Source organism: Hippopotamus amphibius, chromosome 1 (assembly GCF_030028045.1).
Source record: "Hippopotamus amphibius kiboko isolate mHipAmp2 chromosome 1, mHipAmp2.hap2, whole genome shotgun sequence".
NCBI lineage: Eukaryota > Metazoa > Chordata > Mammalia > Artiodactyla > Hippopotamidae > Hippopotamus > Hippopotamus amphibius.
In genome coordinates this window covers 114,132,868-114,144,843 of record NC_080186.1, presented here as the reverse complement: position 1 = coordinate 114,144,843, position 11,976 = coordinate 114,132,868, and the positions used below count along the sequence as shown (strand labels likewise).

The window sequence follows — 11,976 nt, the reverse complement described above, 5'->3', positions numbered from 1 at the left end:
TCTAAATAACGGATGAAAGTTTAATACACTAAAACCAGATATTTATCACTTTTATATTGTATTTGCCATTTCTGAACAATACAAAGTAGAGGCAAATAGTGTCACTTCATAAAAATGTTGATATCCCCATTCCCTTCCCTAACACCCAGCCTCCCTCAAATATTCCCTCCCACCCCCTACAGAACTCTGTCCTGAATAAACACTTAAATACATCATAAATAGTAAATTATGAAAAAAAAAATAGCAAGAACTGTTTCTCTCCTTCTTGTAAAAAAGAACATGGCAGCAAAGACAGGCAGCCAGAAACTGGCTGGGGGTGTCTAATATAGACAGTTACTTGGGGTATGGGCTAACCTACTGTCAAGGCAGGGTGGGACGGAGAGGGGACAGTATGGGGATTCAACAATCTGGCTGAGATGCCAGGCCCCCTTCTTCCCCTGACAGGAGGAGGAGGAGGAGCAGATGGAGAATATGGGGAGGAGAGGGATTACACAGCCCCCATTTCCACGTTCTCTGCATGAAGAGAGGCAGCAGGGCATGTGGCACAGTAATGACCTCACTAAAAAGCAAGAGTCTGCTGGCTCCCCAGGAGTTGAAGAGAACACTCCCTAGCCTCACAGTTATGGACTACCTGTTAAACAGACACAGGTGTCCCCTTCTCCATCTCAGCTCCACGAACAGCAGAACACTGTTGGAAGAGGTGGTAAGAGCAAGGAAGAAATCTCCTTTGGAGAAGAATCTAAAATTTGTTTGATAAGTCTTCATATTTAGAAAAACAAACAGAATACATTTCAAATTACAAAACAGTGATAATCATTATTGGCCTGGCAGTGAGGAGGGTCTTACCTAGGAAGGGTTCTGAACTTTTAGCCCCATGACTGCCCCACTGTTTAACAAAAGGGGTAAAGATTACCCCATGTCCCACTCTCTCCATTCCTTCAGCCTTAAGAAATTCATTAAGAGAGGAGGAGTTAAAGAGGAGCTGCTCCTGGCAGAGCAATCACACCACACCTCTGTTTCTCAAACGCCAGGGCTCTTCTGAGGGAACCCTATGAATAGGCATTTCTCCAATACTTCTGGAGTTTTGATCTGAAACCGTCTGGCTTGAAAGTGTGCTATTTTTCTTTTCCTTTTTTAAGGAACCAAAAGAAGAAGATTGGGAGGTGGTTAAATACCCTTACCCCCCAAAAAACACCTTTACAAAGATTACAGGGGTTTTCTTCCAGAGAGAAAGAGCTAAGATGGGGATAATGTACCAGCCAGTCTGTCCTGAGGAAATTAAGAGTCCAGCTCCTGGTGAAAGGTAGATGAGGGGGAAGAAAACCACCAAGTCCAGCAACCCCACTTTCAACAGGAAGAATGGGGCTTTGAAAACAATTCCATTGTGGAAGCCAAGGTTGGCTAGTTGAAAACTGGTGCCACCCAACTCAGGAGTGGAGAGGATGCTGCTGTCCTCAACTGTCCGAGGCACTAATGCCCATGCATGAGGAAGGGGAAGTAGAAGAGGTTCTTCTTCAGGGAGGAGATGGAGAGCTCCCCTAGCCTCCATCACACTCCTTTTTTGATGACCAAGAAAAAGAAAACTCAGCATTGCTGGGTAGAGGGTTGACATCTTGGGATCACAGAGATGGTAGAATCTTGTTCCAGGTCTTCTGAGGATTTTTGCTCACTGAAAAGGGCAAGAGTATAAAGTTAAGGATGTGGAGTATGAGATAAGGAGGCAGAAAAGAAATTCAAGTTAATTTCAACCCAGATGGCAGAATTAAGAAGGTTCCTTCTAGTTCAGTCTCAGCTTCCAAGTACAAGGTACCAAAACCAAAAATTTTTTTAAGTGAGATTTAGGGGGGCACCCAGTCCCCCTAACCTTGCCAATTAATTCCTTGCTCTACTCCATCAGTGATGGTCTTTATACCCTCTTAAAGCACCCACCTCCCCCACATCCCAGGCACTTACATGGATGAACTCTGACTCTGGAACTTCATGCTTTTCCAAGAGGGTTGAGCTAACAGGAGGAGGAAAAGAAATGGAGGCAGAAAGAAGAAGAATTAGTAAAGAAATAAGAAAAAGGACACTCAGGTCAAATCTCATACTGCTTCTCCATATTTCACTGGGAATCAATTTAGAATCCAAAAAGAAGGGACTAAGAAGTTACCAGATTTGGAAGCACATTGTTTTAATTAATTATTTAGTTTCTTGACTTCTATAAAATATTTCCTAACACCCTCCTCTACCTTCCTCAATCCCCAGGTGTGGCAGGCACCCGGTGATCACTGCCACCTGACAGTCACGCCATTGTGTAATTTTCTCCTCTGGAGTGTGGGCTGAACTTAGTGACTTTCTTCTAGTGAACAGAATGCACCACAGGAGATGGAAAGTCAATTCTGAGATTAGGCTACAAAAAGACCATAGCTTCCTCTTGGGCACATGCTCTCTCACTTGTCTGCTCTGAGAAGCTAGCTGCCATGCAGGAAGCTGCCTTATGGAGAGGACCATGTGACAAGGAACGGCAGGAGTGCCACTGGCTAACAGCCAACAAAGAACTGAGCCCTTAGCCTAACAGCCTGCAAGAAACTGAATCCTGCCAACCACCACATAAATAAGCTTGGAAGCTGATCTTCCCCTGGGTGAGCCTTTAGATGAGACCACACTGCTGGCTAATAGCTTGACTGTAACCTCCTGAGAGACTATGAGCCAAAGGCACCTAGCTAAGCCACACCCAGATTCTTAAGCTACATAAAATTTGAGATGATGCTTGTTGTTTACAGCCACTGAAATTGGGGTAATTTGTCACACAACAGACAATACAGATTTTTGTACCTGGACGTGAGGTGCTGCTATAATAAAAATCTAAAAGTGTGGAAGTGGCTTTGAAAGAGGAAATTGGATTCTGAGGAAAATTTTAGTGAAAGTTTAAAAAGCTGCCCTGAATATACTGTAGAATTCTGGACTTTAAGGGGATTGCTGGTAAGGGCTTAAAGGAAAGTGAGAAAAATCTTACTGCAAATTGAAGGAAAGGGGATCTTTGTAATGCAGTGGAACAAAGTTTAGCAATAATGTCATCTACAGTTATGCAGAAAGTAGAATATGTGCCTAACGAACTGGGTGATCTAGCTAAGGAGATTTCTAAACCAAGTGCTCAAAGTGCCACCTGGTTTCTTCTTAATACTTAGAGTAAAATATGAGAAAAGAAAAATAAATTAAGAGAAAGACTATTAAATAAAAAGAAGTCAAGACTTGATGGTTTTGAAAATTCTGAGCCTCTCCAGATAGCAAATAATGCTAAAATTAAGAAACGGATAAAACGTAAGGCACTGCCAGGAAAATGTGGTCTACAGATGAAGCCAAGAGTATGACTGTAAAACACCTGTTAAGAGTTCAAAGTGCTATTCAGTCATACAAAAGGCCATTCAAAAGATTAAGGGTATGTCCTTCAGATCCTCTCACTTTAACAGGATCTCTAAGAAGCACAGAGCTTATCAAGAAGGTATTTGTGGGTGTGGCTTTTGTCTAACAGAGTGAAGATTCACAGGAGGCCCACAAAATTTTTGAGGGTATTATAGCAGCAGAAACATTGTCCTGCTTGGACTAAAAGGGACAGAAATAGTACACCATGAAAAGAGACCATTGGATCCCCCAAATTCTGGCAAGAAGCAGGCTGAGAAAATTACCCAGCTGCAAACACATTCTAGTTTTCATGAAAAAGGAAGACTCAGAAGGCAAAACCAAGAGTCCAAAAGGTAGAACCAAGAGCCATAAATTATTCTCATGCTTTGAGACCTGATAAAAGAAACTCCAACATTTGTTGGATTTTAGACTGACTAGCTATGGATCAGAGATTTCTCTATGCCTCCCATCCTCCCTTTTTTTGTACAGGAATGTATAAAGAGGTTATTATTGTCTCTCTCATCATTGTATGCTAGGTGTGTGGGGAGAAGATAGCTTGTCTCTTTTCACAGGTCCACAGTGATCCCTGCTTTCTGATACACTCTTGGGTAACTCCTTCCCTCAAGTGTGGGCTAGATTAAGTGATTAGAACACAGAATAGGAGATTTGGTCATGAAAAGCCTACGGCTTCTGCTGAGGTGCATGCATGCTCACTTGCTCACACTAAGCGAAGCCAGCTGCCATGTTCTGAGTTGTCCTATGGAGAGGTTCATGTGGCAAAGAACTGAGGAGGCCCCCAGAGAACAGCCAGCAAGGAATTAAGGCCCTCAGTCCAGCAACTCACCAGGAACTGAATTCTGTCAAAAACCACATAAATGAGCTTAGAAGTGAAGCCTCGCAGTTGAGCCTTCAGATGCACCTAGCCCTGGCCAACAGCTTGACTCTCATGAAAAGACTGAGCCGGAGGACCCAGTTAAAGCTGCACCCGGATTTCTAACTCACAGAAACTATGATATATATTTGTTATTTTAAGTCATTAAGTTTTGGGATAATATATTATTACCCCAAAATATAGATGATGTGTTAATATGGATGATTAACACACCAAAAACAAAATTAAATCACAGTCTTTGCATTGGATCCTTTTGAAAGGTTCACTGTCTTCGGTGCCTGGGAATCTTTCCAGCCTTAAATCCTAAGATAAGAATTACTACTTAACTCACCAGGAGATGAAGCATTAGTTGGGGTATTTTGATTGAATACCAGAAAATTCTGTACATAAAGACTTCCCACCACCCTCTACAAATGCAGAGATGTTGATACACTTTTCCAAATCACTAAAAGATGAGCTCTTAGGAAGATGAACATGCAAAAATCTAGTGGAGAGCAAAAGACAAACAATAGTCTCTGGAAAAAAACAGAATTATGGAGGTTTCTCAAGGACCTGAAGAGATAGATGAGAAGATTACATGGAGAAAGGGGCCAAGGAACCAACCTTGTAGTTAGCATTTGCAAAGTCTCTCCAACTACAGGTGAGAAATAGGGGTCAGGAATAGTCGAGACCTCACTGATTTTCTCTAAAGGTGGAGTCTGAGGTAAAACATCAGGACGACCGAAGTGGACGCCTGGAAAAAAGAAAGGGGAAGAAAATCAATAAATAAAAAAGAAGAGAAAGAAGGGTGGGGGAAATATAGGAAAAAATATGTAGCAACTTGGCTTTGCATGGACAGGAATGGGGAGTAGAGGTCCTAAGCAGGTAAGGGCTCAGAAGGAAGGGAGGGAGTGCCCCATCATGTGGGGACCCCAACCCTGGCGCTGACCTGGCTCCACTTCCGCCTTTGTTGTCACTTGTGCCTTGTGTTCCCCAGAGATGGATGGCTGGTAAGTTACGCAGGAGTTGCCGCTGGGGCCTGCTCGCCGAGAGAAAGATGAGCCAGACCGAAACTTTTTGGAAGGAGAGGGCTTCACTTCAAAAGGGAAAGAGAGAGCCTACTTAGCACCCACCTCAGACACCGTCACCAAGACACAGATACAACCTGCTAGCATCCCCAACACAAACCCAAAGTTGTTCTACAAAGCAGGAAAAAAGGCTAATGTCAACAAAGATGGGCTCTATGAACTACTCTTCAGAGGAGGGGGCATCTCAGTTTACTTCACTTTGGAAAAGAAGCAGAGAACCTAGAGGAAAGGAGACACATATCTCTCCCCTCCTACATGCAACCTCGATGGCTTTGCTTCCACCTGATGACAGGTCTCCAATTCTGTAATTCCTTTGTTCTTTAATAGCATCCTCAGTTAAACCAGACAAAGACCCTGTCACTCTATATCCTTGTAACACTTTCACACACAGCACTATGATGATACTTTACACTTGTTTATATATCACTTTGAAAAGACTTCGAAAGGATTTTTACATATTTCTTCGGACTGTCTGGCATGCCTAAGTCCTCTCTGCCTCACCAAGGGGGACGACTGATGCCTATGATGAGGAGATGGAGGTGGAAAGAAGGAGCTGGAATTTGCCAGTGGCAGCAGCATGGAAGGTTTGGAAAGAAGAACATTGGCACTTCCCAACCAAGAAAGTTGAGGGGAGAGATTAAGAACACCTGCTAAGCAGAAATGAGTAAATGCTTCTCCAACCTTATGATCCTAATCTGAGAACTCCCTGGCCTTGGGGATATGGTAATATTCTCGCCTATCTCTGCCCATAAAAGTCCGGCTTTGCCTATCTCAGTCTGTGGCATGGATCCTACACCCACAACTAAACATTTTTACAATCCCGCCAGTTTCTCAGAAATGCCCCTCACCTCAATGACACGTAGGGATTGCCAGGGGGAAAGCAGCAACTTGGAAACGACTGGGACAGACAAAGTGACTGACATAAGGAAGGGCAGCAGCTCTCACGGGATGTGGGTGAAGCAGGAGAAGCCTCTGGCTTTGGCAGTTCCCTGACAGAGGTGTCCTGCCCCCCATCTCCTGAAGTATAAGGGAGCCACTGGAGGGTCATCTGGCAGAAGCCACTTACAGGGGATCTTCTTGAACACTGTAGTGCACATGAAGCGCTGAAACCGTTCGGCGTAGAAGCTTGGGCGATGCACTGATACGGTGTCCTGCAAAGCAAAAGAGATGGCTGCAGAGTTAGAGAGTGGGAGGCCCAGCAAGAGGATCTCTAGTCCAAGGGCCATTTTTCCCTAGGATGAGACCTTAGCAGAAGGGTAGAACCCACACATGATATAAGATAAGAGGAAACTGAGGGGGCAAATCAGAAGTGAGAGAGGCAGAAAGAGGAAAAGCCTCTAGCTGACTGCTACTCACCCCATCATGTACCAGAGCTTTCCAAGAGTGCTCCAACTTCTTAACAAATCTGCCAAGAAAAATGTGTATCACGTATTCACATTAAATGAATGACCTTACAGCGTTCTCTTTTATGGAATTAAAAGGGCAATCGCAGTAGAAAAACTGGAGCCGGGAAAGCACTCCCACTATTACCCTGGCTTAACAGACAGGGTAGTGTTTATTTAGCATGGAGATCAAAGCTGTTTCTAGATAAGACTATTATCACCCTCCTCAGAAGGGAGTAGTTAATATGTCCTGGCAAGTGAGGGACAAGAATTATTTACCGTAAAAGGGGAGCTGGAGGGACAGATGGGCAAGCCTGGAAGGCGGTCAAGTATTGTCCAGTCCTCATTAGTACCTGAAGCCTTACAGGAGCAAAATCGGGGTCTAACATTTCCAGCTCTTCCCTCACTACCACTCCCCGGCCTCAGTTCCACAGGCTAATACTTTTCACAGAACACAGTGATCCTCTTGTTTTTCCTCCATGGAAAAGAGGAACATGTTTCCAGCTGTAGCCCAATGTGGAATATGACTCATCTCACAGATTTTCCACAAAGAGCCAGAGAGATGGCGTATTCTACCCTGGTATTTCTGAGGACTGACTCAGCTTTCCAGAGGTGTATGCTATGTTTGGGGAGATGGTGGGATAAGGAAGCCAAGAGAGAGGCATAATCAAGGAAACAGACCACCATTTGAAACTCAATGAGGCAAGCAGCCAGACTGCAACTTACTGTTCGTACTTCAGGAAAAATCTGGTGACAAACCCATCTAAAAGAACAATGTGAGTAAAACTACATCCATTCTGCCCCTAGGATCTATATGCTCCTCACCTGTAAGACTGCAGAATGTCAATGATCCCAATATAAAGCAGCAGCCTTTCCCCTTTACTATTCCGGGCCGGGATGCCGCCCATACTGGGGAAGACAAGAAGGAAAGAGTAAGATAATCTTTTGGCTAGCAGGCAGAGGCTTCTACTAACCTCACATCAAATCAGGACATGTAACTAACTGAGACCTAAACATAACTGTCCCATCTTCCATAAACTGGGAAAGAGTGAGAGCCTTCGCCCACCCCAACCACTTTGGAGTATGCATTATAACCTATTTCTCTCCAAATCTCACTTGCCTGACTCTCCTACCCCAATTTCACCAAAGAGAATCTAAAAATCACCCCTACTCAGCAATTTTAGGAATACTCTCCCAATTAACTCTAAACTTTCTTAGTACTCTCTCTCTCTCTTTTTTTTTTTGGCCATGCTACCGAGGCTTGTGGGATCTTAGCTCCCTGATCAGGGATCGAACCTGGGCCCTTACCAGTGAAAGCAGAGAGTCCTAACCACCAGGGAATTCCTCTTCAGTACTTTCATATTTTAATTTATGCCCACTAAGACACTCTTCTTGAGAGTCATAGTAAAGAATACTTTAAAATGAAACCACCTAAAAGACATTTGATACTTTAGTAACTACGCTTCCTTGATCCATGATGTAAAAAAGATGCCTTCCATAAAAAAATCTAAATTGTTTTTAATGAAGTTCTAATATAATTTGCAGGCATGTGTCTAAGACTCTGAGTGTACATTTTTTAAAAGTCTCTTAATTTTGAATAGCTCTCCTTCCCAGATGCACAAATCCCAAATTTAAGACATCTTCCTTTCCTTTTACATTCTTAGGAAAGCTCATCCTATAGTTCTGTAAGCATTAAAATTATTGACTTAACTGCTGAATAAAGGCTACTCCTTCTCAGAAGCTGTGTCCCTCCCTCAAGAAAAAATGCTCTGAGCCTATGCACTCCTTCCCGACACCCAAGTCCACTCACTGGTCATCAGTCTCCACAGTGCCACCTCGTCGAGCCTCGCCCTGGATAGACTCCATGGCTGTGGAATAGAGAGCCTTTTGGGGAGCCGGTCTGCGAGTGTCAGTTGAATATTGTGCTTCATTGCCTAAAGGCTCTCGTTGTGCATGATCTATGTTATGGATTGACACCAGGAGGCTATAGTCCATTATCTTGAAGCTCTGCAGCACCTAATGCAAGGAAAAAACAGGATCTGAGCCTTGGGAGGTATGAAAATCTTTTTCAGGATCTCACAGCTTTCCTGATCTAATTATTGTTGACAGTGAACCTCCAGAACTAACCACAGGATTATCCTTTGCTCCTCTTACTCCTTGGAGAACAGTACATTGATCTCCTCTGGTCACCCTTCACTGATATCCCTTCAGCTCTCCTTCACCAGAGTAAATACAAATTAGGCCACAGCCTAGCCCACAAGATCCTCTCTTTGTTCTTTCCTTGTATCTCTTCATGAAAAGAGCATTATATTCTCAATGAAAGAAGAAATACATATTTGAGCTCTAAAAACTCCACAAGGAGGGTCTGGTAAAAGTACACTTTCTGTCAGAGCAGATCTGTGGCAGTACCTTATATGGCCAGCTTTAATTCAGTTCACTGTTTGCTGAATTTTCTTTTTTTTTTTTTTTTTTTTTTTTGGCGCACGGGCTTAGTTGCTCCGTGGCATGAGGGATCTTCCTGGAGCAGGGATTGAACTCATGTCCCCTGCACTGGCAGGCGGATTCCCAACCACTGCGCCACCTAGGAAGCCCATTTGCTGAATTTTTACCATCTGTAGGCACTGTGCCTGCTTACATGGACATAAAGATATTTAAGAGAGCTTCTGTCCTCACGGATATTATACTTTAGGAAGGGAAAGAAACATAAAAATAAATATAATACAGTTTACTATATGTAACAAAGGAAGTGTATATACCATTGAGAAATGCTACAGAGGAGGTCGGGAGGTACATTAATAGGTTTATGAGGGATAGATTAGAGAGAAAATAAATGCAAGCAAAAGTAAAGGAAGAAAAGAGTAGTGTCAAGGCCTGGAAGCTTGAAACAGCAGGCTACGTGCAGGGAGGTATAATTTGGTGCTACTAGAACATAAATGCAAAGGGTAGAGGATGGTAGGGGCAAGACAATGACAAGCCTGATGTGTCATATTAAGGAGCCTCCCACAGTTCTCAAGCTGGTATATTTCCACCACTTCCAGTAACTCATTTTGGTGGTGCGCTCAACCAAGGGGGTTTTGGTAGGTGGACAGAGTAGGGGATAAAGAGGGTACAGGACTGATTCTTTTTTTTTTAATTAATTAATTTATTTATTTTATTGGCTGTGTTGGGTCTTTGTTGCTGCACACGGGCTTTCTTTAGTTGCGGTGAGCGGGGGCTACTCTTTGTTGTGGTGCGCAGGCCCCTCATTGTGGTGGCCTCTCTTGTTGTGGAGCACAGGCTCTAGGCGCATTAGCTTCAGTAGCTGTGGCACATGGGCTCAATAGTTGGGCCCACGGGCTCTAGAGCGCAGGCTCAATAGTTGTGGCACACGGGCTTAGTTGCTCCGCAGCATGTGGGATCTTCCTGGAGCAGGGATCAAACCTGTGTCCTCTGCATTGGCAGGTGGATTCTTAACCACTGCGCCACCTAGGAAGCCCAGGACTGATTCTTAAGTGTAGTTTGAAAAACCTCTCTGCTCCGCTAAGTCTCCAGTCCTCACAACCAGGAAAGCCAAACTAAACTGGGCATTATCCTGGAACCAGATGCAGAGTAAGCAAAGAAAGGCAAGGATGGATAGCATGATGGACTGAGTAGACGATGGCAAGCCTACAAAAGCGGTTCAGGGAAAGAAAAAAAAAGTGGAAAAAATCAGTAGGGAAAGATGTCACAAAACCCAAAAGATGTTAAGAAAGTGGAAATAATCAACTGCCAAACACTGAAGAAAATTCAAGGAAGGACTGAGAAGTACTCTCTATTTGGCATCTAGGTGGTCACTGGAGAGAGTAGTTCAATTGAAGTGATGAGAGCAAAAGCCAGGACACAGTGGGCTGAGGAAGGAATAGAAGAGAAAGGGAAAGGAGAAATGGAGGCATCATTAGATGAAGATATTGAAAAAAATTCTCCTAATCTTAAAATAAAAAAGAGATAACCTTGTTTGTATAGACAGAAAACAGTCAGTTGAGGCTGAAGCCAGAGGAGGGAAAGGAAGTTAAGTGATGAAGCAAAATCCCAGAGAAACAGGAGGAAATGGCTCTAGATCACAAAAGGGACTGACCTGGAATAAGCGACCAAGTTGGGAAGAAAAATACAGATTAAGGATGGTGAAGTGTAGGTCCATTTATAAACTGATGATGGGGGCAGGACAAAGGGATGGTACAGAATAGAAAGCTGGGGTAGTTTGTTGAGAAACAAGGCTGGGGGAATGAGAGTCAGTAAACTGAAGAGTCCCAATCATGTGCAGTCTCTGAGAGGAATAGGAAATGGACTGATGAGGAATACTCAGGGCCCAGGTGGAATTGGATATCAACAATATGTAGAGATGCCAGTATATACAATTGTGATTTTTTTCAGCAGCACTCAGCTTCTAAGATATAAATTTGGATTTGGCAGGCAGGACCAAAAACTGAGCAAAGATGGTGCTGGTATGAAAATAAGGAGGATGTATGTTTATGAGACCCAGGACAGGTAGAGAAAGAAAAAAAAAAAAAAAGACAGGGCGGGGAGTTAGACAAACAGGGAGAAAGTAAAAATGTAAAGGCATACATGATCTAATGTAAAAGTTATTTTAAATGAAGTCTGGCACATATGGAGCTAAGGAACAGTGTCCCATCTCCCACAGATTAGATGCCTAAGAACAACCAAGCTGTTTTAGTGACTGAGGTTTCTGATGCCTGAGAGAGAAGGAAATATGATAAACTCACCAAACAGTCGCGCTGCAGGGTCTTACATAGTGCATTGTACATATCAGCATCCAAAAAGAGACCATCGGGGATGTCTTGTAAGAAGTCCAGGTCTTTAAGGGTGGGGAGAGGCTTCTCTCGCTCTTTTTGGGAAGCCCGCCTTTTGTAGGTTGAGCCCTTGAGGTCATATTTGATATGCATCTTGACTGACCGTGGTAAGAGATTGTTCATCACCACAATTCGAATGTTCTTACCACCTGCCTGCACACAGTACAGTCCATAGAATTTAGGCAGCAAAGTCCGAGGGTTCTGGTTGAGGTTCTGAGGGCAAGAAAGTAAAAAGAAACAGAAGTTTAGCAAGTTAGCTGATTTTCAATGAAAAGTGCAAAAGCTACCACCCACCTTCCTTTGCTACGTGGGATTCAGATACAATCTGCCCTTAAGACCACATCATATTTGTTTAAAATTTCCCAACGGATCTACCTCAGTAATGGGATCACCACCAAGCCGAGTTGCAGACCCTCCAATAAAGT

The 11,976-nt window shown here is 43.5% G+C and overlaps 1 protein-coding gene across 6 annotated transcripts in view; it reads right to left on the bottom strand.

Annotated features, from left to right (window-relative positions):
• Positions 1–11,976, bottom strand: part of PIP5K1A (phosphatidylinositol-4-phosphate 5-kinase type 1 alpha) — a 36,188-nt gene continuing 24,212 nt past the window's right edge. For 5 of the 6 annotated variants that reach the window (XM_057722997.1, XM_057723018.1, XM_057722990.1 and 2 more), the window contains 9 exons: positions 11,465–11,764; positions 8,536–8,741; positions 7,551–7,634; positions 6,700–6,748; positions 6,410–6,494; positions 5,205–5,351; positions 4,880–5,009; positions 1,954–2,002; positions 1–1,669 (listed from right to left, as the gene is read on the bottom strand). In XM_057722997.1, coding sequence (XP_057578980.1) covers positions 1,667–1,669; positions 1,954–2,002; positions 4,880–5,009; positions 5,205–5,351; positions 6,410–6,494; positions 6,700–6,748; positions 7,551–7,634; positions 8,536–8,741; positions 11,465–11,764 — 1,053 coding nt within the window. In that variant the 3' untranslated portion in view covers positions 1–1,666. The remainder of the gene's footprint in view (positions 1,670–1,953; positions 2,003–4,879; positions 5,010–5,204; positions 5,352–6,409; positions 6,495–6,699; positions 6,749–7,550; positions 7,635–8,535; positions 8,742–11,464; positions 11,765–11,976) is intronic. The other variant, XM_057723035.1, reaches the window with a different exon arrangement.